Source organism: Heterocephalus glaber, unplaced genomic scaffold, assembly GCF_053883595.1.
Source record: "Heterocephalus glaber isolate CG9 unplaced genomic scaffold, H.glaber_assembly_v1.0 deba00001608, whole genome shotgun sequence".
NCBI classification, from domain to species: Eukaryota; Metazoa; Chordata; class Mammalia; order Rodentia; family Bathyergidae; genus Heterocephalus; species Heterocephalus glaber.
In genome coordinates this window covers 15,762,341-15,783,053 of record NW_028258379.1, presented here as the reverse complement: position 1 = coordinate 15,783,053, position 20,713 = coordinate 15,762,341, and the positions used below count along the sequence as shown (strand labels likewise).

The 20,713-nt window shown below is 47.7% G+C and overlaps 1 protein-coding gene across 3 annotated transcripts in view; it reads right to left on the bottom strand.

Annotated features, from left to right (window-relative positions):
- Positions 1 to 2,542: 2,542 nt before the first annotated feature.
- Positions 2,543 to 20,713, bottom strand: part of Flvcr2 (FLVCR choline and putative heme transporter 2) — a 50,125-nt gene continuing 31,954 nt past the window's right edge. For 2 of the 3 annotated variants that reach the window (XM_013067153.3, XM_013067150.3), the window contains 7 exons: positions 13,864 to 13,931; positions 12,106 to 12,209; positions 9,050 to 9,160; positions 7,409 to 7,514; positions 7,173 to 7,284; positions 6,580 to 6,635; positions 2,543 to 3,241 (listed from right to left, as the gene is read on the bottom strand). In XM_013067153.3, coding sequence (XP_012922607.1) covers positions 3,155 to 3,241; positions 6,580 to 6,635; positions 7,173 to 7,284; positions 7,409 to 7,514; positions 9,050 to 9,160; positions 12,106 to 12,209; positions 13,864 to 13,931 — 644 coding nt within the window. In that variant the 3' untranslated portion in view covers positions 2,543 to 3,154. The remainder of the gene's footprint in view (positions 3,242 to 6,579; positions 6,636 to 7,172; positions 7,285 to 7,408; positions 7,515 to 9,049; positions 9,161 to 12,105; positions 12,210 to 13,863; positions 13,932 to 20,713) is intronic. The other variant, XM_004837164.4, reaches the window with a different exon arrangement.

Sequence of the window (20,713 nt, the reverse complement as noted above, 5' to 3'; positions counted from 1 at the left end):
CTTCTGGCAGTTCTTCAGGTGAAAAGAACAAAATCTACCTTAAACACTAAAGAAAACATGGCTAACACAGCCGAAGAGTTACAAGAATTACAGTCTTCAGGGATGGTCTGATTTGGACTCTAGCTCTGGCTCTGTGATTCAGCTTTACCCTGCTGTGTTGCTTCCTCCTCAGGCTCCTTTACGGTGCCAAAAGAGGGTGCAGCGAGTCCAGGCTGCAAACCCCTACAGTACTACTTCTAGAAAAAGAGCTTCGTGGTAAGAACCATCTTTTCTTTATCACTATTGAAAGGAGGAGGTAAGGGGGTGTAAGCAGTGACCTGAGACAGAGTTAACATTTGAGTGCAGAGATAGAAAATAGAATTAGCATAGAAAAAACAGCTGCATGACCATGGAAAGGAGCCAACTAGACCCCAAGGATGATGCCCCAGAGCAGGCCCCTCCCCTTTACACACTCCAGGATGGCTCTTCCTGGCTGGAAGCCACTGAAAAGAGAGAAGCAAAATATAAAATGTGGATCCTCTAAGCATGGATCTAAAGAGATGATATAGGTAGAGCATTTAGCCTTTGAGTTCCCCCACAGGTGATTTAAAGTATAATGGAGGTAGGGGTAAAAAGAATTAAGAAGTGTTATTAACCAGGTACAGTGGCACACACCTATAATCCTAGCACTCAAGGCTGAGGCAAGAGGATCACTATGAGTTTGAGGCCAGCATAGGCTACAAAGTGAGTTCAAGGCCAGCTTGAACTACATATAGTGAGAACCTGTCTGAAAACCAAAAAACAACAGATATGAATATGCACCAGCTCTCCATGGTGAATGTAATCGTGTATTGCAAGCATGTACTAATAATACTTTAAATGAAGTAGAGTCATACTGTCAGCAGCTAAGAATTGCTGGTAAATGCAGTGCTAGAATGCCACAGGCATAGTGCAGGTCTAGGGAAGACATGTACAGGAAACAGATCAAAGCAGCCTCTCAGAGTCCCGGGTGCAAGGTGAGCAGTTGGGGTGGAAGGAGTGGCAGGAAGCAGGACAGGTCAGAAGGAAATCCGGTAGGGCAGAACTGTGGATGCCGGCCCCAAGCTGTGGACTCTGGCCAGAGCATGGCAGGGATGATCACAGAACAAACACTTCGGCCACTCTTTGAGGCAGAGCCAGAAGCAACAGTGGGTGGTCCTATCAGCAGTCACATTCCCATGTATACACCCTGGGGGAAGAGGCCAGGGTCACTCACTGGCCACCGAGCTGCAGTATCCCACGTCAACAGACAGAAACCTTTGCAGTCTCATCGTTCTTTTTGATTCACTTATCATTTGAGACAAGGACTTGCTGTGTTGCCCAGACTGGCCTCAAACTCACAGTCCTCCTGCCTTAGCCTCCCCAGTAGCTGGGACCACAGGGATGCACCACCACATCCTGCTACAATCTTTAAAAGACTCACCTGGAGGGTGGTACTCACATCTGCAGAGGACAGATCCTCCTGTGGAAGGCCACAGTTGCTGCTCCTTCAGCCCCTCTAGCCTTCCCCACACACTTCAGCCACAGCCCTCAGAAGTGCATGGTAACCTCGTGGGGGACTGCCAGAAGCTGCCTCTGCCCCGTCAAATGACCTCACAGACCACTTTAGGAACCCTTTATTGCCTCAAAAATTGGTATCACAAATAGAAACTACAACTTGCGTTTTTAAAATAAAGCCCTGGATTCAGTAAACACGCTCTTAAAATATTTTGAGGGACTGAAGAATAAATATTTGTCTCCTGACAAAAAGTGAGGCACAGCTCCCTTCTACCCCAACCCCCCCTTCGCCACAAGAGTAGACTTCTTTTATTACATACACAGCATCCCATCCCTTGCTTAGCTCTGTACACAAATACACTGATCTTGTCCCCCCGGGCTACCAGCAGCACCCAGCCAGGCCAGGCTGTTCTGATGACATTGAGGCCAGGACCGTGGCCAAAGCCAGACAGCACAGTGGTCGTGTCACAGCTGCTCGATGCACAGGAAAAATCCCTAAACTCTTCTTGTTTCAGGAGATGCTACTGATGCCTGAGAGAAGACCCAGACAGCAGGCCAGGCAGGAAAGCAGGCCAGCTTCTGTTGGTTAAAGGGGATCCTTTTAACTTTAGAATATCTGACCCAGACTATAGCTAGCAGGAGGTGGGAGAGGGGGTGGGTGTGCAAATGCTGTCCCCGCCGGAGGTGGGATATGTTCAGTTCAAGCAGACTCAATACCCATTTCAAGAAGCACCTTTCCTCCTAGCCCTGTTCTTTCATCTCTCAGCAGCAGCCTTGGACTTGTCAGAGCGGATTTTCAGTGAAGTTGAGGGTGAAGTTGGCTGTGATTGCTCCCTTGGGATAAAACACGCACTTAGGCTGATGGCTGAGTGTCCCAGTGCAGTGTCCAGATGAGGGCGTATGGAGTGGCCAAGGACACACTGACGTACCTGGACAAGAACTGCTTTTGTAGGAAAACTACCTTCCCATACCACCTCAAGGTAGTCACCCCTCCCCAGTCAGTTCCTTCGGCATGGCCACAACAAAATATTGGTCAAGTTTATTGACGTTTGGTCTGATCAGCTCCTAGGAGAATACGGAGATAGATCCCAAAATTAGACAGATTCCAGCTGGGGCCAAGGGTCCTAAGGGAGTTACCCTGTGAGGCTGTTGAACAGTCCCTCTGATGACTTAGGAACGCAGAAAGAAGGCGGAGCCACTTGCCTTTCCTTAGAAATGGGCTTCAGGTGAGGCCCTAAGACACTAGGAAAAAGTTCATATCCTGAATAAGCTTTCTGCCTGTGATAATTTTACACATTTTCTCCATGAGGGTAAAGATGATAAGGGAAGACCAGCGGCCAAGACAGGATGACTCCAGTACCATCCACCAGCCCTGCCCAACACTGCCACCCTCGAGCTCCTCAAAGGCGGAGGGGGCGGGAATCCAGTCTGCATTCGATGGAAGGTACCCACCAAGCTCTTATGGGGTTCCCGGAGGCATAGGCACTGCCATGCAAGCCACAAATATTTCAGCTGATTCCCTCCAAAAGCTTCTCCAATGAAGACCTGCGGTGGCAGTGAGAGCTGGGGTAAGTGAAGAGGTGGGATGTTCGTGTTCCCTGAGTCGCTGCCACCTCTGGCTGTCAGAGATGGACCTCCGTTATGACAGTGGGTGCTGTGCTGGTGTTACTGTCCTCCTCCTCTTCCTCCTCCTGGGCTTTCTGTAAGGCAAAGCAGGCAGGCAGCCCTGTGGATAAAAGGCATAGGACTCTGCCCTGGCTGGAGCAGCTGCCTGGACCTAACTCTAATCAGTGGGCCTGAACCAGAAGCCATTCAGTATCTGAAAGAGCAGACATACCCAACAAGAACAGCAGCCCCCAGCTGCTGGCTAAGTGCACCCCCTAAGCACTGCTCCCCACCATCGCCACTATCAAAGGGAAAAAGGCCAGTTTCCTATGACACCACCACAACCGCACACCATCCCACTCAGAGGACATCATCCAAGCTCAACTGGGTTCATCTCCATGTGCCAGCTCTGCAAGTCCCTCAGCATTTACACCGGCCCCCCATTAGAGGGGGCCCAAGATGGGGGGCATTACTATAATCTCCATGGAGTTGATGCCACAATTGAACTTTTTTAAAGCAGCATACATGACTGCACATATAAACTTAATGCAGTATATTCATACTTTATGCAGAGGAAAAAAGACTTCAAGGCAGGTTGACCTCGGCTTTCTGAGGGAGGGATGGCACAGGATTCCCCTGCCGGGAAGAGGCCTCCCGGCCACACTTGTCGGGTGGGCTTGGAATTAGATACGGCCTAGAAATGATCATGTGGGGACCTGGGCACACACTGCCAACTTGGGCATTTGCCTGCCATTTTAAGCTGTGCTTTGCCTCTTCCCAAAAGGGGGTCTTCTAATTAGCAAGGGACCTTGGGCACAGACCCAGCTTTGCACCCCAGCTCCACCCCAGGCCCCAAGGAGCATGTGCAGGGCCAGACTAGAGGCCAGCTGACAAATGATGCTTTCTTCCCCGGAGTGTCTCACGGCCGGCGCACGGCAAGGGGGACAGTTGCAGAGTTCTAACCTTCCCTTTCTCGGGCTTGCTGACCTTTGTACCACAGTCAGCCTCAACCTTGGGGAACCTTCTCTCAGGCAATGACAGGTAGGCAGTTCAGCCTCTCACTACGCACACACACTCATGCGTGCATGTGTGCCTGTCACCCCAAAGCCATCACCGGGAAATCACAATCAGAGATAGGCTAGTATGGGCGAAAGCACAGCCACTGTCTATGTGCTGGAAGAAAAATGGAAACCCAAATGATGATTTTCATAGTCAAGGTCAGTCTCTACTCCTGCCCCGGAGTTCTGTCTCTTCTTAGCCAAGCTGTACCTATCACTGCTGTGCAGGAAGAGGGATCTGGCCAGATCTGCTGTGTGCCCTGTCTTCACTTGGCCCTGAGAGTGCATTTATTTGTCTACAGGCCTCCAAGTTACACTGCCTACCAAGGGTGGTGAATGACAGGGCTCCAGAAGAGGGGGGCTCTGTGACAGCCATGGCTTCCCTGCTGTCAGCCCCAGCATGACACTAATTTCCTCTTAATACTAAGTAGCTTCAGATGTAGTGAGGTCCAGACATGCACAGTGAATTATCCAGGGACACAAGACAATCAGGGACACTTCACCACTGCAACTTTAGGTTTCTGTTTCTATTCAGTGTTACAGTGGACCCTTGACTTACGAATTCAATTTGTTCTCAAGGGCTGGTTGTAACTCAAGTTGGTCAATTGAAGGCCCAGGCTCCTCTACACAGCCTTCAAAGTCTCTCTCCTGTATACAGGCAGATCGCAGTGTCCTTAGAGAGACACTGGCCTGGGATTTCTTAATTAACCCCACACAGGAAAGGATGTTGTACTGTTCCTTCCAGAACTCTTTAAGGGTTAAATCTATCTGAGACCATCTGGAAGCACAAGTGGCCAGCATTTGGGCTGTAACTCCAGACTTGGGTCATAAGTTAAAACTAAAATTCCAGTCATAACCCAAGTTGTTTGTATGACAGGCTGGTTGTACTCAAGGGTCCACTGTACTTCAAATAAATCATAGTCAAGGACACAGAGCCAGCAACTCCAACTAACTTTGATTAACAAACCTGGACCATGTGCACAAGGATCTGGCTGCAAGAATAGTGAAATACTAGAACAACTGAAATGATATAAAAATATATTGCAGAAGGCTAATACCCTGATAATGATTATAGTAAGTTTAAAAAAATTGATTCTATTTTTGCTTTTTATACACACACACACACACACACACACACACACGCACACACACATATATATATATATATACCGCATAAGTAACTCACTCTAACTTCTTTAGCACTTTGTTTCTTTATAAGGGCTTCTCTGTCATGTAAAATTTGTATTAAATAAACTTGTGTGCTTTGCCCTTGTTAAAAATATATATCTATATAAATATGTGGACATAAACATGCATAAATTAATATAAATATAATAGCATCTCTAGATGATGGAAATTGCAATGATTTTAAATTTGAGACAGGGTCTCATTACATAGTTCAGACTGGCCTTGAACTCTCTAGCTCAAGCTGGCCTCAAACTTGCAGCAATCCTCCTGCCTCAGCCTCCTAAGTGCTGGAATTACAGACATGTGCCACCGTACCCAGCTTAAAATTTTATACTTACTGTGTTTTTTCAGTTTTTCTACAAAGAATATATATTATTTCTGTAATAAGTTTGTTAGTTTTATTTATCTTATGTTTTGGTAAGAAATATCCTACTTTTACTCCTCCTCAAGGTTGCAGTTCTTTTTATCCTTGCTCAGCTATGACTCCCCTTGCCCCTTTCCCCTCCCTTCCCGCTCCCTGGTGCAAGGGGTCAAACCCAGAGCCTCACACAACCCAGGCAAGGGCAGAACTACACCCCAGCCTCTTCCCCAGAATTGATCCTTGACACTTTGGTTTAAGTGGACTTGGGTGATTAGAGCAGATGGGAAACATTTTTCAGTTTGAGATCATATTCCTGATCCTCTCCTCTCCATATTCCCATCACCTTCTACTTCCTGCTTGTCCTTTTAGAGCCCTACTGGCAACATGTTGGCTTCATCCCCGTGACGCTGTGTAAGGGCTATCACATGCCAAGAGAGCTACTGGCTCGGGACCACCATCACAGTGAGAGTGGTCAAGCCAGGCTCCCACCTTTCCTCTCTAGCCAGAAACCCCAGGGGGAAAACAATGGAGCCAGGGATTCAGGACTAGGCTCACCATCCAAGGGCGCCATTCAGCAGACTCTGACAACAGTGACATGCTCCAGAGACCACAGCAGGGGAGGCAGGAGGAGGGGAGGAAGTGGGGAAAAGCCCAGCAAAGAGTAACAGAAGATCAAGCTAAACATCACGGAGGAAACCCTTAGCCTGCCATGATCGTGAGAGGAGAGCTGGCTTCACGGCCACCACAAAACTAGTCCCCATGGGTGCTCCCCTTGGCCCTATATACAGTGTCACATCCTTATAACGAGCCCAGGACCCAGATCCCGTGCCCACCAAGCTCCTGAATACTCACAGTCTCAGGAATTTCTTTGTTTGCCTTTTGCCTCCGGAGATCTGCCTTAATGAAAGCTGAAATTGAAAAAGAAGAAGGACAAAGACAGAGTCATCAAGTAGATCCAACGGTCAAGTTCAATCCTGAGGGGGGAACCGTTGTCTTCCTAAAGGTTACAGACACCTCAAACCTACTTCAGACATTCAAGCAAGTTGGTGCCATCAGCCAACTCAGAAAAGCCCGGGAATCACTGCTGTCCCTGCGAGGCAGAGCCCAATGATGACACATCAAGGTCACTCACATTTGCTAGGGACTTTATGTACATTGCTCTAAGGATCACAAACAATCCTCATTTTACAGGTTAGGAAACTAAGGCCCCCAAAGTAAAAAACCAGGGAAGTCAGTATCCGAATGGATCCAAGTGTGGGTCTTCTGACTCCAAAGCCCAAATTTCATTCAACTGAAACATATTACTGCCCCCCAAACTGATTTCCTAACAAGTCCCCTTGCATGTGTGCTCCCCATTTGCATGATCAAGACACTGGGGTCCCACGTTGCCAACAGCCTTACTCATGAGCAGCATGACCTCATCTGGCCCTCAGGCCCCAACTCACCAGTGAGGGCTGAGCCAAGGGTAAGGAACACACACAGGAAGATGTTCCCAGGCCTGGTTCCATAGTTGTCAATAATCTGGCCCTGGGAGATGGTGAAGATGATTCCAAATACCTGGAAAAGCATAAGGAAGATTGGAAAGAAGGGTCCAGCCAACTGGCCCCCAGGCAGAGCCCAGCTGCCACAATGCAATGCCAGCCCAGCTAGGCAGGGAACAAAGAGAAAACAGAAGTCTTACCTGTGCAGACACGTTGAGGAGGCCAGACGACATGCCCTCCGATTCTGGGTATGTGAGCTCCACGGCAAACTCGAACCCCAGCGGGAGATAGCCAGTCATAAAGAAGCTGAAGTCCAGAACAGAGAACCAAGGTGATAGAGAACTTCCAGGGCAAGGACGGGGAGCCCACCTCCCTTAGACTCCCTCTCCTGCTTTTCCTTTCCCACCAAGGCATGCCAGCTCCTGGTCAATCTGTCCATCCCCTGGGCGCCCATTCCAAGGAAAAGGAGAGCCCTGCAGACCAGGATGAAACTCATGGGTAGGTCTTGTGCTCAGCGGGTCCCCAGTGCTTCTCTATTCAGCCTCAATGGCAGAGCAGCATTTAGGAGGGCAAGGAAGCCTGGTGTGTTCCACCTTCAGCTGAGGGACTATGTCCTGGGAACATGGCCCCATGCTGGGAGTGAGGAGTCCCCAGATCTGGGGCAGCATCTCCAGGGGACCTGAAAGGAGGAACTTGAAGTCCTCCCTGTTTTCCTCCACCAGAGGCGTCTCTCTCACACACACTCACAGCACATTCACACCGCCCAAAGGAAAATAACTGGGTTGAGGTGAGCAAAGGCCTTGGTGACAGGAGTGCTGTTTCCTGTATTTTCTCATACATCAGGCCTAGAAAATTGCAGTACTAATCCCTTTCATCTGTTCCACCCTTCTTATTGTTTTCACCTCTATTATTGCGCTCAATCCTTCTAACAACTCTAAGATGGAGGTCACTCATCTTTGTTTACAGATGAAGAAAATGGAAGCTTGGGCAGTTAAGTGACATGCCTGTGGTCAAGCTGAGACCTGGACAATTTTTATTCCAAGCCCTGTGTACTTTCTATGACCCCATTTTGTTCCAGACAAAGCTAAAAAGGACTCCAGGCATTTCCTAGCATCCCAGAGATCCTGGAGGGCATATTCATGCTTCACTCCATTCCAACAGGACACCTCAGGATGCCTGAAGTGTGGCAAGTGTGACCAAGACTCCCAGAACCCTGTCCACATCTCCTGAGGTCAGTGAGAAGGCAGAAAAGGGAGATCGATATTGTATCCTGGGATACTGGCAGTTCTGGAAGACATGGATGGTGTTTTCTGTAGCAGACACCTCTGCCCAGTATTAGCAGGCGATAATGGCACAAGCTTTTTGCCCCTCCATAATTTGGCTGTGTTATGTCGGAAATAGCAGAGCTTGGCTGAGTTCACTCCCAGTCAAGGTCAACGGACTCCAACTAAATTCTTCCCTTCTGAATGAACCGTTTGTTCTCTTCCGAGAAGATATGCTTGTGTCCTCAATCTACAGTCCTGCCTGCTTGATACTTGTTATCAGCAGGTGTCCCGAGGCCTGCCCAGATTACCCCTTCCCACACTTGCAATGAATAAACACTGGATGTCCTGGGAGTTCTTTGTCTTTGCTGCCCAGAGCAACTTAGATCAGCCCAAGACTCAGTCTCTCTCAAGTCTCTGTTTCCTTTAATTCCCACTTTCTGATTTCTTGGACGTCATACCAGCTTGCAGGAGAAAAGGACCAGGACCAGGACCACTGCAGAGGCCTCTGGTAACATCCCCTTTCCCTTTCCTTTTCCCTATAGTTTTCCAATTTAACAGGTCAGAGGTGACACTCACCCCAACGTGCCAGCAGTGACGAACACTACCCACAGATGTCCCAGGTTCAAAGTCAATGTGTAGACCACCATGCCCACCAGAGTCATGATATACACCACCAGGGTTGTCTCCCTGTAAGCAGAGGCACAGAAGTTGAGTTATATCCTTCTGACTTTAATACAACTGATCACTTATTCATTCCACAAGTATCTAACGAGCACCTGCTGGCAGTCAAGCTCCCTGCGATGCTCTAGGACATCTGTTTTCATAGAACTGTCTGTCTACAAGGGTGGTGAACAGTGAACCAATGATCACCCAAGTGATGATTTCCTCTTCATCATGACCAGTACTACAGAGGGCAAGACTAGGCAAGTATGAGCCAGCCTGCTGTAGGCAAGTTCTCTTCCTCCAGAGCCCTCTCCATAAGCTGCCCCCTTAGCTTGGCATGTCTTATCCATGGGGACCATGCACACAACCCTTTCCTTCCCGTATCTTCCACCAGGAAAAAAAAACAAGACAAACCCCATCCATGGTGAGGTGACAGTAATGTTCAGGACTACCGGAAAGCCATCGATGGCTGCTTGTTAGCTTTGCCCCAGGACCTCATATTGGCCAATGCTGGGCAGTGATCTGACTGCCAGATGCTCTCTGGCATCAGTAGCTCTTCCTGTTGTACTTGCATACCCAGCACAGTTTTTCCTGTTGAATCAGAACTACTCTGCTCCAGATAGTGGAACTAAGAGAGGACACTGGGGCACCAGTGAGCACCTGACAGTGTGTCAGACTAATGTGTACATTTATGGGGCATCAAATTCTGTTAGACCCTTTACACGAATTTCTGATTTCAACTCAACCCTACCAAAAATCCTGCAAGAAATATGTGACCATTCCTAAGTTTCCCAATGAGAAACTAAGGCCAAATGAGTTACTTTTCCAAAGTCACTGGCTTAATAAATGCACACATGGGATTTGAACCCAGAACTGGGCTTGAACCATCAGTGCTTTCTACTGCTAGACCTGGGAATAACACTGTACTATGTGGCTGCATCTTTGGAAAAGATCAAGGCAGAAGTCTCCAGAGGATGCCACTTCGCTCTGGTGCTTCAGAGCAGCTGCTGAGGCTAGAGGAGCCTCCTTCTTCCCTTGTCCTGCTCCTTCCATCTATTCCCACACACCCTGAAGGAAGGAACTTCAAGGACAGAAGTCTTCTTCAGTAATTCCACAAGCTCACAAAAACTAACTTCTTTTGGCCATGTTTGTTTAATCAGTTTCATTTTTTGTTGCTGTTGTCTGTTTTTTGAAGACAGGGCCTCACTGTGTAGCATGCCTTGAGCTCACTATATAGCCCAGGCTGGCCCTGAACTCATAGGGATCCCCCTGCCTCAGCCTCCGGAGTGCTGGGATCACAGCCATGCACCACCACACTCGGCCCAGAAAGACTATTTCTAATTCTAGCCTGAGATAAATGGACCTCAGCACCCAATTTCCAGCCTTCACATCAAAGAAGACAAATCTGGGACCCCTCAGGAGAAGAGATCAGCATGGAGATAGATGACAAGGTCACAGAACTGTCACAGCCCACTGAGAACTGTCCTTTCTGCCTGGATAGTTAACAGGGAGAAGAAGGTCTCATGAGACCGCTGGATTTAGACATCAAGGGACACTAGGAGCCAGTGATGTCTGGTTCTGAAGGGGGCTGAGGAAGTATCCTCCCCCATCCTTTTGTTATATTTTCTAATTTGTCTGATTCATCTGGCTGCCCACACCCCAACCCAGCGACATTGCAGTCCCTCCCTTCTCCTGCGGCAGAGCAAGCCCGGGAAGAAGGACACTGCTGTTCCCTGCTTTGGGAGTGGCCAGTTCTCTCCACTCTTGGTCTGGCTGGAGCAGGCAACTAACAGTTGGCAGAGACTTGATGGCAGCCAAGCCCCACCAGCAGTAATTAAGAGCCCATGGCAAGCCAGGCGGCCCTCTCCTAGGGGCGGCCTCAGTTGGCCTCTGCCTAGGGAAGCGGAGTGAGACCTGGTCCGACCACAGCCTCATAGAAGTGGGTCTATGTGGGAGAAAACAGGTCAGCCACTGTCTGTCTCTTCCAGTCATGGAACTGTGGAGGCCTTAACAGAGCAGCAGAGAATGCTGGGCCACCCCAAAGCAGGACAACTGGGGCAGCGGCTCCATCAGTGAGCATAACTGAAGGCCCAGTGTATGGGGAGCACTGGAAAATCATGGCATGAAGGGAAGGATGAGCTGGGGGTGAGCTCAGTGGTAGAGTGTTGCCTCGAATGTGTGAGGCCCTGGGTTCGATCCCCGGCATCACAAAAAATCAAAAACAAGAGACAGCTCTGGGATCGTAATGTGCTGGGCGTTTGCACCCAAGGTACGTCACGATATTTAACCCACAAGGTCTAAAGAACGGCCAGGTGACATACACACATACACTGCAAACTGGACTAAGCACTGAGCACTCAGTTAACCCCACAGGGTCAGGAGAAGCCACAGGAGCAGGCTAGTGGGATCCCCTCCTCACTGCCACTCTCCAGGGTTTCCATAAACTTTCCAACTGCTGAAGTTTTTTTGCTTTTTTGTTGTTATTGTTGCTTGTTTGTTTTGTTTTTTGAGACAAGGTGTCCTTATGGGGTTCAAGATGGCCTTGAATTCACTGCGTAACCCAGGCTGGCTGCAAACTTGCAGTGATCCTCCTGCCTCAGCCTCCCAAGTGCTACAATTACAGGCATGCGCTATCACACCCAGCTTGAGGTTTTTGGCTTTTCTTTCTTTCTTTTTTTTTTTTTTCCACAACAATTTCCATTTCCCCCTCACCTGCCCCTTCCACAAAGCTACTCAGACGCTGGCTTTTGCATCCCCATCTCTAATCTTCCTAAAGTCCCCACAGGTTAGGTGTAGTCTCACTTTGTAATTGAGGAAACTGAAGTTTGGAGAAGATAAGTCTGAACTACCTGTTTGGCCCCTCAGACCCCTTGCTGTCACACCCAAAGTTGAGCTGCACTGCTATCCAATAAATGCATCATTTCCAAAAGACGGGTCCCCAGTTCTGCTGGAAACGAACAGCGACTTACTTGTAGGTTTTGGACTTATCAAGCCAAATGCCTGAAATCATAGCCCCAAACATTCCTGCAATGAGGATGGTTAGGCCGATCCGTCCAGCGTTCACTTCTTCCCCCTGGGGAAATGCCAAAGATCATCCGGTGACAGGACAAAGCACGTGACAACACAGAGTAACCATGGGATGAAAAGGTCAAGGCACACAACTCAGAGCCTGGTTCAGAAAGATGCCTGCAAGCAGACAGCCTGGGAGGAAATCCTAGGACAGCTGTTCTGCCCTGCAGCGTGCCCCGGGGTGTGTGTGTGTGTGTGTGTGTGTGTGTGTGTGCGCGTGCGCGCGCGCGCGCGCATGACACTTGGTGCTGGTATGACACGATGAACCAAGTTCTGTCCTTAGAACCAATGTTAGGCAGATTTTTAAAAACAACTGAATCCTGGGCTTGGAATGTAGCTCAGTGACACAGCACCTGCCTGGGAAGCATGAGGCCCTCAGTTTAATTCCTGGTATCAAAAATAAATAAATAAATAAATCCTTATAGCAAGGCTTTGATCTTATTTACCATTATTCCCATTCACAGATGGGGGAATCAGTTAGAATCCAAACACTCCATTCTTATATTTTTAATTTCCTTCAGTACTAGATTTGTCTTTTTCTTTCTTTTTTTTTTTGAGACGGCCTCACTAAGTTGCTAAGTTACTCAGGCAAAAGTCAAACTTGTGATCCTCCTTCCTCAGCCACCCAGAGTGCTAGGATTAGCACTCTGTATGTATACATGCTACCAGTGCCAAAGGAAAATAAAGTCATATATTTTTTAATGCTATCTATTAACTGAGCAGCATGCATGAGATTTTTCCCACCATTTGATCCACATAATTACCCTCCATAAGGTTCAGAGTCAGTGAGCCCCATTTTACAGAGATGAAACTGAGGCACAATGAGATTCACCTCCTCGTAGTCCAAGGTCACAGAAGACACACTGAGTGCACAGCCAGGATGTGAACCTAGACCAACTCCAAAGCTAGAGCCCTTAGGCACAACGGTCTCTCTGCTCTGCAGGTGTGTGATTCCAGCTCTTTCAAAAGAAGACTCCAGAACACTCAGTATCCCTTTCCCAACATCCAGCCCTCACTGGTTCTCCAAACATTTAAAAAATGCTTGCAGTTGAGCCAGGCATGGTGACAAACACCTGTCATCTCAACACTTGGGAGGCTGAGGCAGGAGGATCACAGCAAGTTTGAGGCCAGCCTGGGCTACACAGTGAGCTCAAGGCCAGCCTGGGCTACGTAGCGAGAACCTATCTCAAAAAACAAACAAACAAAAAATTGCTTTCAGTTGAACAACTAAGAGTTCAAAATGAAACCTTGCCTATACTTTACAAATTAAATATTGTGTAGTTTTACCAATTGTGTTGCCAGATACCATGTCTCATACTTTACATATATCATATATAATAAATATGATATAAATATATATATATTCACAAAAGGTATTATTTATTTTCTAACCCTAGGAGTAATATGAGAGGAAATTGTGGTTCTTCCACAGAAAAGAGAGTGCTCAGTGACGCTAACTAGCTTGTCACACAGTCACATCCTTGCCGAGTTTGGTGCCACCAAAGCCAGGGTGAGAACCAGAGAACCCCTATGGGAGAACCGAATCCCATAAGCACAGCACACACCAGGGGAACCGAGAGTTAACTCGGGCCTGCCTGGGCAGAGACAGACTTGGAAACCCTGTCTCCGGACCTGGCCTACTTAGGGGACTCCCTTACCGGGTAATGGAAGATCACCATTCGATTCAGTAGAGTGGATAGGGCATAAAAAGCTCCAGCATTCAGACCTGAACGAGGGAAGGAGAAACACAGCATTAGGGTCAGTAAGAATCAATCCCTCATCCCCACTGCCCGCCAAGTGGTGTCCTCAGAGAAGAAAAATGCAGGGAGCTATGAGGCCATGCTGCAGTTTTCCTCAAAGAGATACTTCAATACAACCAAAAGTAGCCATGGAAACTTTTCTGAGCCACGCACCATTGCCTTCCAATCCCTGTGGCCCACCCTGGAGACTCAGGCTCCATGCAGTACAACTCTCGAGTCAGAATCGCCCACTTTCCTCTCTTAAGCTTGGGTCAGACCTGAGGAGTCAGCTGGACTAGTGGACACCTTCCACCTCCACCCGATGACCCGTCCCCTCTCTACACAGCTCCAGACCTGAGACCCAATCCACTCCTCCTGCAGGTCATTTCCTCCTCTTTCTGCACTCCTCCTCCAATTTCTTCTCTGATTCAAGATTTTCCAAGATCTACTATGGGAAACTATAAGACACCTTAAAGAGCGTTTAGCTGGTATCCTGCCCCATTAATTCATTCAACAAACAAATGGAGTACCTAGAACGTACAGTAAGACCTGTACCCTTAGAGATCAAGGTCATCTGTACAAAGCCACACGGTGAGCTGGCAGCTACAATGAGACTAGAACTAACCCAAAGGAGAAAGAGCCAGCTGCCTTCTTCTGATGATGGTGATGACAATGACGACAGTGATGACGGTAGCAGCACATACTTTTGTCTTTTGTACTAGACACTGTGCTCTAAGCACATTACAATCTTTATAACCATCCTGGAGATTTGGTAGTATTAGCATCCCTACTCTTTAGATAAGAAAAATGCACATAGAATTGAAAAAACAAACCTGGTCACTCTATAATGCCTGTCAGGGATCTTTTCAGCTTTTTTTTTTTTTTTTTGAGACACAGTCTCACTATGCAGTTCAGGCTGGCTTCAAACTCACAGGAATCCTCCTGCCTCAGCCTCCCATGTGCTGGGATTAAAAGCATCCCCTGCCACACCTGTTTTCTTCTCAGCTTTAGCTAAACATTGATGGTTGCAGAATTACCACAAGAAGCTGACATTTTCACTTGAGATTTGATTCACATAGAAGGGAACAAGACAGGAAAAGCTGCTGGCATGGCAGCCCCAGAAGGGCCTCTTGGGTGGAACTAGCCTATAGAACCCCAGTCCATACGGGCACCCAGGAGCTATTCTCTTGGGCCCCCAAGGTCTTGGCTAAGGTTTGAGGAAATGCGGGTGCAGTAACCCCCAGGCTTAATACTTCTCAAGTTCCACTGCTGGGCATAGTTTCCCATTTCCCCGTGAGGGACAGGCCAGTGAAGAGACACTGTAAACAGAGAAGCACAAAGAATGGTCTCCAACCCTTTTAATCACAAGAGGTCATTTTTATCACAAACAATGTTGCCTAAATGTAGCTGACACACTCCTTACCTTCGGGAGACAGAGGCTGAGTTAAGCGAAGGTCAAATCCTCATGCAAAGGGGGTAAGACCTGCTTTTCCACCCCTGAACTCACATCAATAGTAAGTGGTGGATTCGGATCTGAACCCAGAGCCAGAGGCTCCTTGATCTTAATCATTCTACATCCTCATAAAGCTGAGTCTTGAAAAGACACCCTCAAACCAGGTCACTGAATAATACCCTGCTGTTCCAGATCTCCCAGAGATCACGCCATGAACGGCACAAGGTTGGGATCAATGCGTCTTCCTGAACACCATAGGGCCACAGTGGGCCAACAAACCCAGACATGTCACTCAGTGTCACTGCGACTGCCAGGCTGGGGTCACGGTAAGGCTGAGGCTCCCAGCAACACCTTATTCACAAACAGACCCAACTAACCTTCATGTCTCACACCCAGCCACTTAGAATTCCATTCCTGAGTGAAGAGGGCCATCAGGAGACACTCTCTGGAAAGAGGTGGGCAGGAATTTTGGGGGAGAAGAAAGAATACAACCTCCTGCCCTCTTCTTGCCCCTCCTGCCGCTCCCACAGCCTCCTGGCCTGGCCTGACCCTGCCAGAGATGTTCCTAGTGAGCCTCAGCTTCAGGTAGAGCCAGGCTCTCATCCCAGAGCCCCAGCCGGGATGAAGAAGGAGGGCACAACCTACAGGAACAGAGTGTAAATGCACAGGAGGACTGGAGCAAAAAATGCACCAAGCTGGGTGTGGTGGCACACACCTGTGATCCCAGTACTCGAGGGGCTAAAGCAGGAGGATTGCCCTAAGTTTGAGGCCAGCCTGGGGTACATAGAGTTCAAGATCAGTCTGAACTACATGGCAAGACCTTGTTTCAAGAAAAAGGCATTTCTTCTTCTTCTTCCTCTTCTCCTTCTTCTTCTCCTCCTCCTCCTCCTTCTTCCTCTTCTTCTTCTTCCTCTCTCTCTCTCTCCCTCCCTCCCTCCCTCCCTCCTTCCCTCCCTCCCTCCCTTCTTCTCTCTTTTTGAGACAGGGTCTTGCTACGTAGCCCAATCTGGCCTTAAACTCACAACAGTCCTTCTGCCTCAGCTTCCTGAGTGGTGGGATTACAAGTGTGTGCCACCACACCTGGCTAAAAAAAAGGCATTTCTTAAAATCACTGGAGTTTGGGAGTAAGTGGCCTTAGGGATACAGAAGATCAGAGAGCAGACCCTGGGTCCCTGGCAGTGCAGTTGTCAGAGGTTCTCAACTCTGCTGCAAGGCAGTCACCTAGGATGCTTATCAAAAGCAATCCCCCGTCCCACCCACCCACCCACACACACTTCTAGAATTTGAACTTCCTGAAGTGTGGAGAACTATGTACTCATTGACTCTGGCACCCAGAAGTATCTCTCCTTGGGAAGCTTGGTGCATTAGTCAGCTTTGGTGGCTGTGATAAAACACCTGAGATAAACAATTGTTGATGGAAAGTTGGCTTTGGCTGGAAGTTTCAGCCCATGGGGGCTGGCCTGTTGGCCCTTTTTATTTTTTATTTTGAGACAGGGTCTTGCTAAGTCACTGAATCACCCAGGCTGGGCCTGAACTTGGCATTCTCTGCCTCAGCCTCCCCAAAGTGCTGGGATTACAGGCGTGGGCCACCATGCCCAACTCATAAAAATTTGCTTTAAAAGGCCAGCCTGCCAAGCTTCCCGGAAACTCCAGAAGGACTTCTGGTCTTCTGATTTTGATTTTTTCGGGGAGAGGGAGATGGGTGTTTTTTTGTTTTGCCATGTAGTTCAGATTGGCCTTGAACTCACTATTGTAGTCCAGGCTGGCCTCAAACTCCTGGGGATCCTCCTGCCTCAGCCTCCTGAGTGCTGAGATTGCACGCATGCACCACCACAGCTGGACGTGTGCCCATTCTTAAGCCAGGATCTTGGAGGGAACCCAGAAGCTTCTCCCTAGGCCGACATATGTAGGGTAATGACAACACACTTGAGAGCCCTGGGAAGCAAACCTGGAGGTCACATCAGACACACTAAAGGTATCAGAGCACAGCTGGGGAGAGGATAGGCACAATATAGGAAGCACCCCTAGAGTGTCCCCAGACCCAGAGCTTCTCCTTACTCAGGGAGATCTAGCTCAGACCAAAGGATGCTGGGACTCAGCAAGTTCACTGATGCAACAGCAATTTGGATGCATCTATGTGTGTCTTATTTATTTCTATTTGATTTTCAGTATTTACTTTTTATGAGACAGGGTCTCTCTATGCAGTTCAGGCTGGCCTTGAAGTCACTATGTACTCCCAACTGACCCTGAACTTGGAATGATCCTTCTGCCTCAGCCTCCTGAGTGCTGGGATTGCATGGGTGTGCCACCACACCTGGAAGTTTAGATCTTAAATGTCCCCCAAAGGTGGTGTGTTGAAGGCTTGGTTGCCAGCCTGTAGTGCTCCCAGGAGGCAGTGGAAACTTTAGGAGGTGGAACATAACGGGAGGAAGAAAAGCCACTGGGGTGCACTTTACAGAAGATATAGGGCCCCAGCCATCCCCTCCCTCCTTCTTCCTCCCTCTCCCTCTCTGTATCCCAGCTGCCATGAGGTGAGTAACTCTGTTCCACCACGCAGTCCCCACCATGATGCTCTTCTCTGCCACAAACCCAAAAGTAACAGAGCGAGCAGCCACGGACTGGAACCTCTGAAACTGTGACCAAAATCAATCTTTCCTCCTTTTTGATTTTTCCTTTTTTTTTTCTTTTTTGCAGTCCTAGGGATAAAGCCCAGGTCACATACACGCTGGGATGGCAGGCACTCTTCCACGGAGGCCCCCTATCTCTTTCTTCCTTCCAAGATGTTCCAAGATTTTCCAAGATTTTCTCTCAAAGCAATGGAAAGCTAACCCAGGTGGAGGAGGCAATTGTGGAGGATTACTAACCATCTGTTTGAATTTAGATTGGGCTTTTTTTTGGTTTGTTTTGTTTTCGTTTGGAGCTAAGACAATGGGAGAAGCAAGCAAAGATTCTCATTTGTATTAGGTCCCAAGTGCCATCTTTCTGAGATCTATAACCTTTAGACACATGAGCCCTCATCACCTCCACATCCCAAAGATGAATGCTGGCTCTGCTTCCAAGTCCCTACCACTCCAGGTCCTCTCCTTAGAAGTACTCAGCCTCCAGGCTACCGGTCAGGAGGACAGAATCCAAGGAAGGACACACACCAGGGAGTGGGAAACTCAGGAGAGAGGGGCTAAAAGCCCAGGCTCTGCAGCCAGGAGGCTCTTCTCCATATGGGAGGCAAAGTGGTGCAGTGGTTGGGAGCTGAGCTTTGTATCAGACAGAGAAATGGAACCTGAACTCCATACTTGCCAGCTGGCATGGGACTATATCTCCCAATCTTGAATTCTTATGAATAAATGAGAAATATTAAGTGAGATAATGCATGTAAAGCACTTAACACACTGCCTGGCACACAGCAATGGCTTAATACAAAAACATTTTCACATCTGTGATGAAGCTTAAGAATCATTTCCTTGTTAGCAAAGGGCTCTGTCATCCTAGCCCAGTTCTCTTATGGTTCTTTGACTGTAATGAAATTTGTATAAATATCCAAATCAAGGTAACTTGCTCCTACTGGAATATTCCCAGGCTTCTGAGATAAATGCTAATAAATTCCGTTTATGCGAAACAGAGTCAAATGCTTTGAGAGGTCCAGAAGTGAAGTGTATTTCTAGTTTAAAGCTATTCAGTTTATTTTTTTTAATTTTTACAGTTTTGTTTTGTTTTGTTTTGTTTTGAGACAGAATCTTGTTATATAGCCCAGACTGGCCTCAAACTCATCGTGACCCTCTTCTTCAGTGCTGGGATTATAAGCTTACACCCCCATGCCTAGTGACACTCAACAAATTTTCATTAATAAACATTACTTGCATTGTTGCAAGCCTTTGGTTAAGAGTTTTGAAAATACTGATTTTAAGCTGGGGATGGTAGCACACACTTGTGATTCCAATACTCAGTAGGCTGAGGTGGGAGAATCACCATGAGTTAGAGGCCACCCTGGGCTACATAGTGAGTTCAAAGCCAGCCTGAACTACATAGTAAGACCCTGTCTCATAAAACAAACAAACAAAATAGAAAATATTGATTTTAATAATTATTTTGGCCATTGTTCCTGCTGCTTTTATAGGGCAGCAGGTTTTCTAAGATCCTTCCTCCATCATTAAAGAAGTGTTTCTTATTTATTTCCTGTGTTATAATTTAACCAAATAGTTAAGGAAGAATGTCCAGAAGTCCAAGATTAAAACTGCTCTGCCAGATTTTATAAGATCATATAAGCACCAGGCATAGTGACACATGCTTGTAATTCCAGCTACTCAAGAGGCTGAGGCAGGAGGATTACAAGTTTGAGATCAGCCTAGGCAAGGTAGTGAGATGCTGTCTTAAAATAAAAAATAAAAAGGACTAGAGATACAACTCAATGGTACAGTGCCCCTGGTTTCCATCCCTAGTGTGTGTGTGTGTGTGTGTGTGTGTGTGTGTGTGTGGTGGGGATCATATAGGCCACCAGCCACATAAGAGGGAAAGAGAAGGAGTTGCTTTGCCTACCATGGTGCAGCCTAGCATCAGATCCTCAGTGACTGGAAGCAATGCTGCTGCTCCGAGAGCATTTTGTTCTGCTGTCTGGTTTTCATGGTCAGGGATCTGGCCCTGCCATCAATAGTCTCCAGCACAGAAGACCTAAGCCTCTGGAATGTGCCTATAATCTTTAGCTACAGGAAGCATTTGCTGAACCCTTATCACCCTAGAATCCCAAGGCAGGGCTTGCACACCCTGTTGTCTGATACAGTAAGGCCTGTGGTGGTCAAAGTTCAATGCACTTGAAAATTTCACTTTAGAGAAAAGTAGAAGTTCTTGAAGTCATAGAATCCTGAGCCTGGAAAGGACCTCAAAGGCCATCTGGCTTCAACCCCGTCTGTACAGCCTGAGATTTCCCTCCATACCCCAACACTAAGAGTTGGTCCTGTATATGCTTGAATGCATCCCTGTGATGAGCCATTTATAACTTCCTTAGTCAGATGCCTCTAAGTGCTAGAAACTTTATAGATGAATACAGATATATACTTAGAGAAAACTGAGAAACTGCAGGGAATGAGGAACTTTAAAAACTTTTAAACTTTAAAAACTAATCTGGTAATCTAGAACTACTCCAGATGAGGAAGTCACTAGCTGCTGTGTATGTCTGGAAAAGTTAGGACTGCTTACTGCTGGGTGTGGTGGTACAGATCTGTAATTTCAGCACTTGGAAAGCTGAGGCAGGAGGATTGCTCTGAGTTGGAGGCCAGCCTAAATTACATAGTTCAAGAGCAGCCTGAACTACACAGCAAGAGCTTG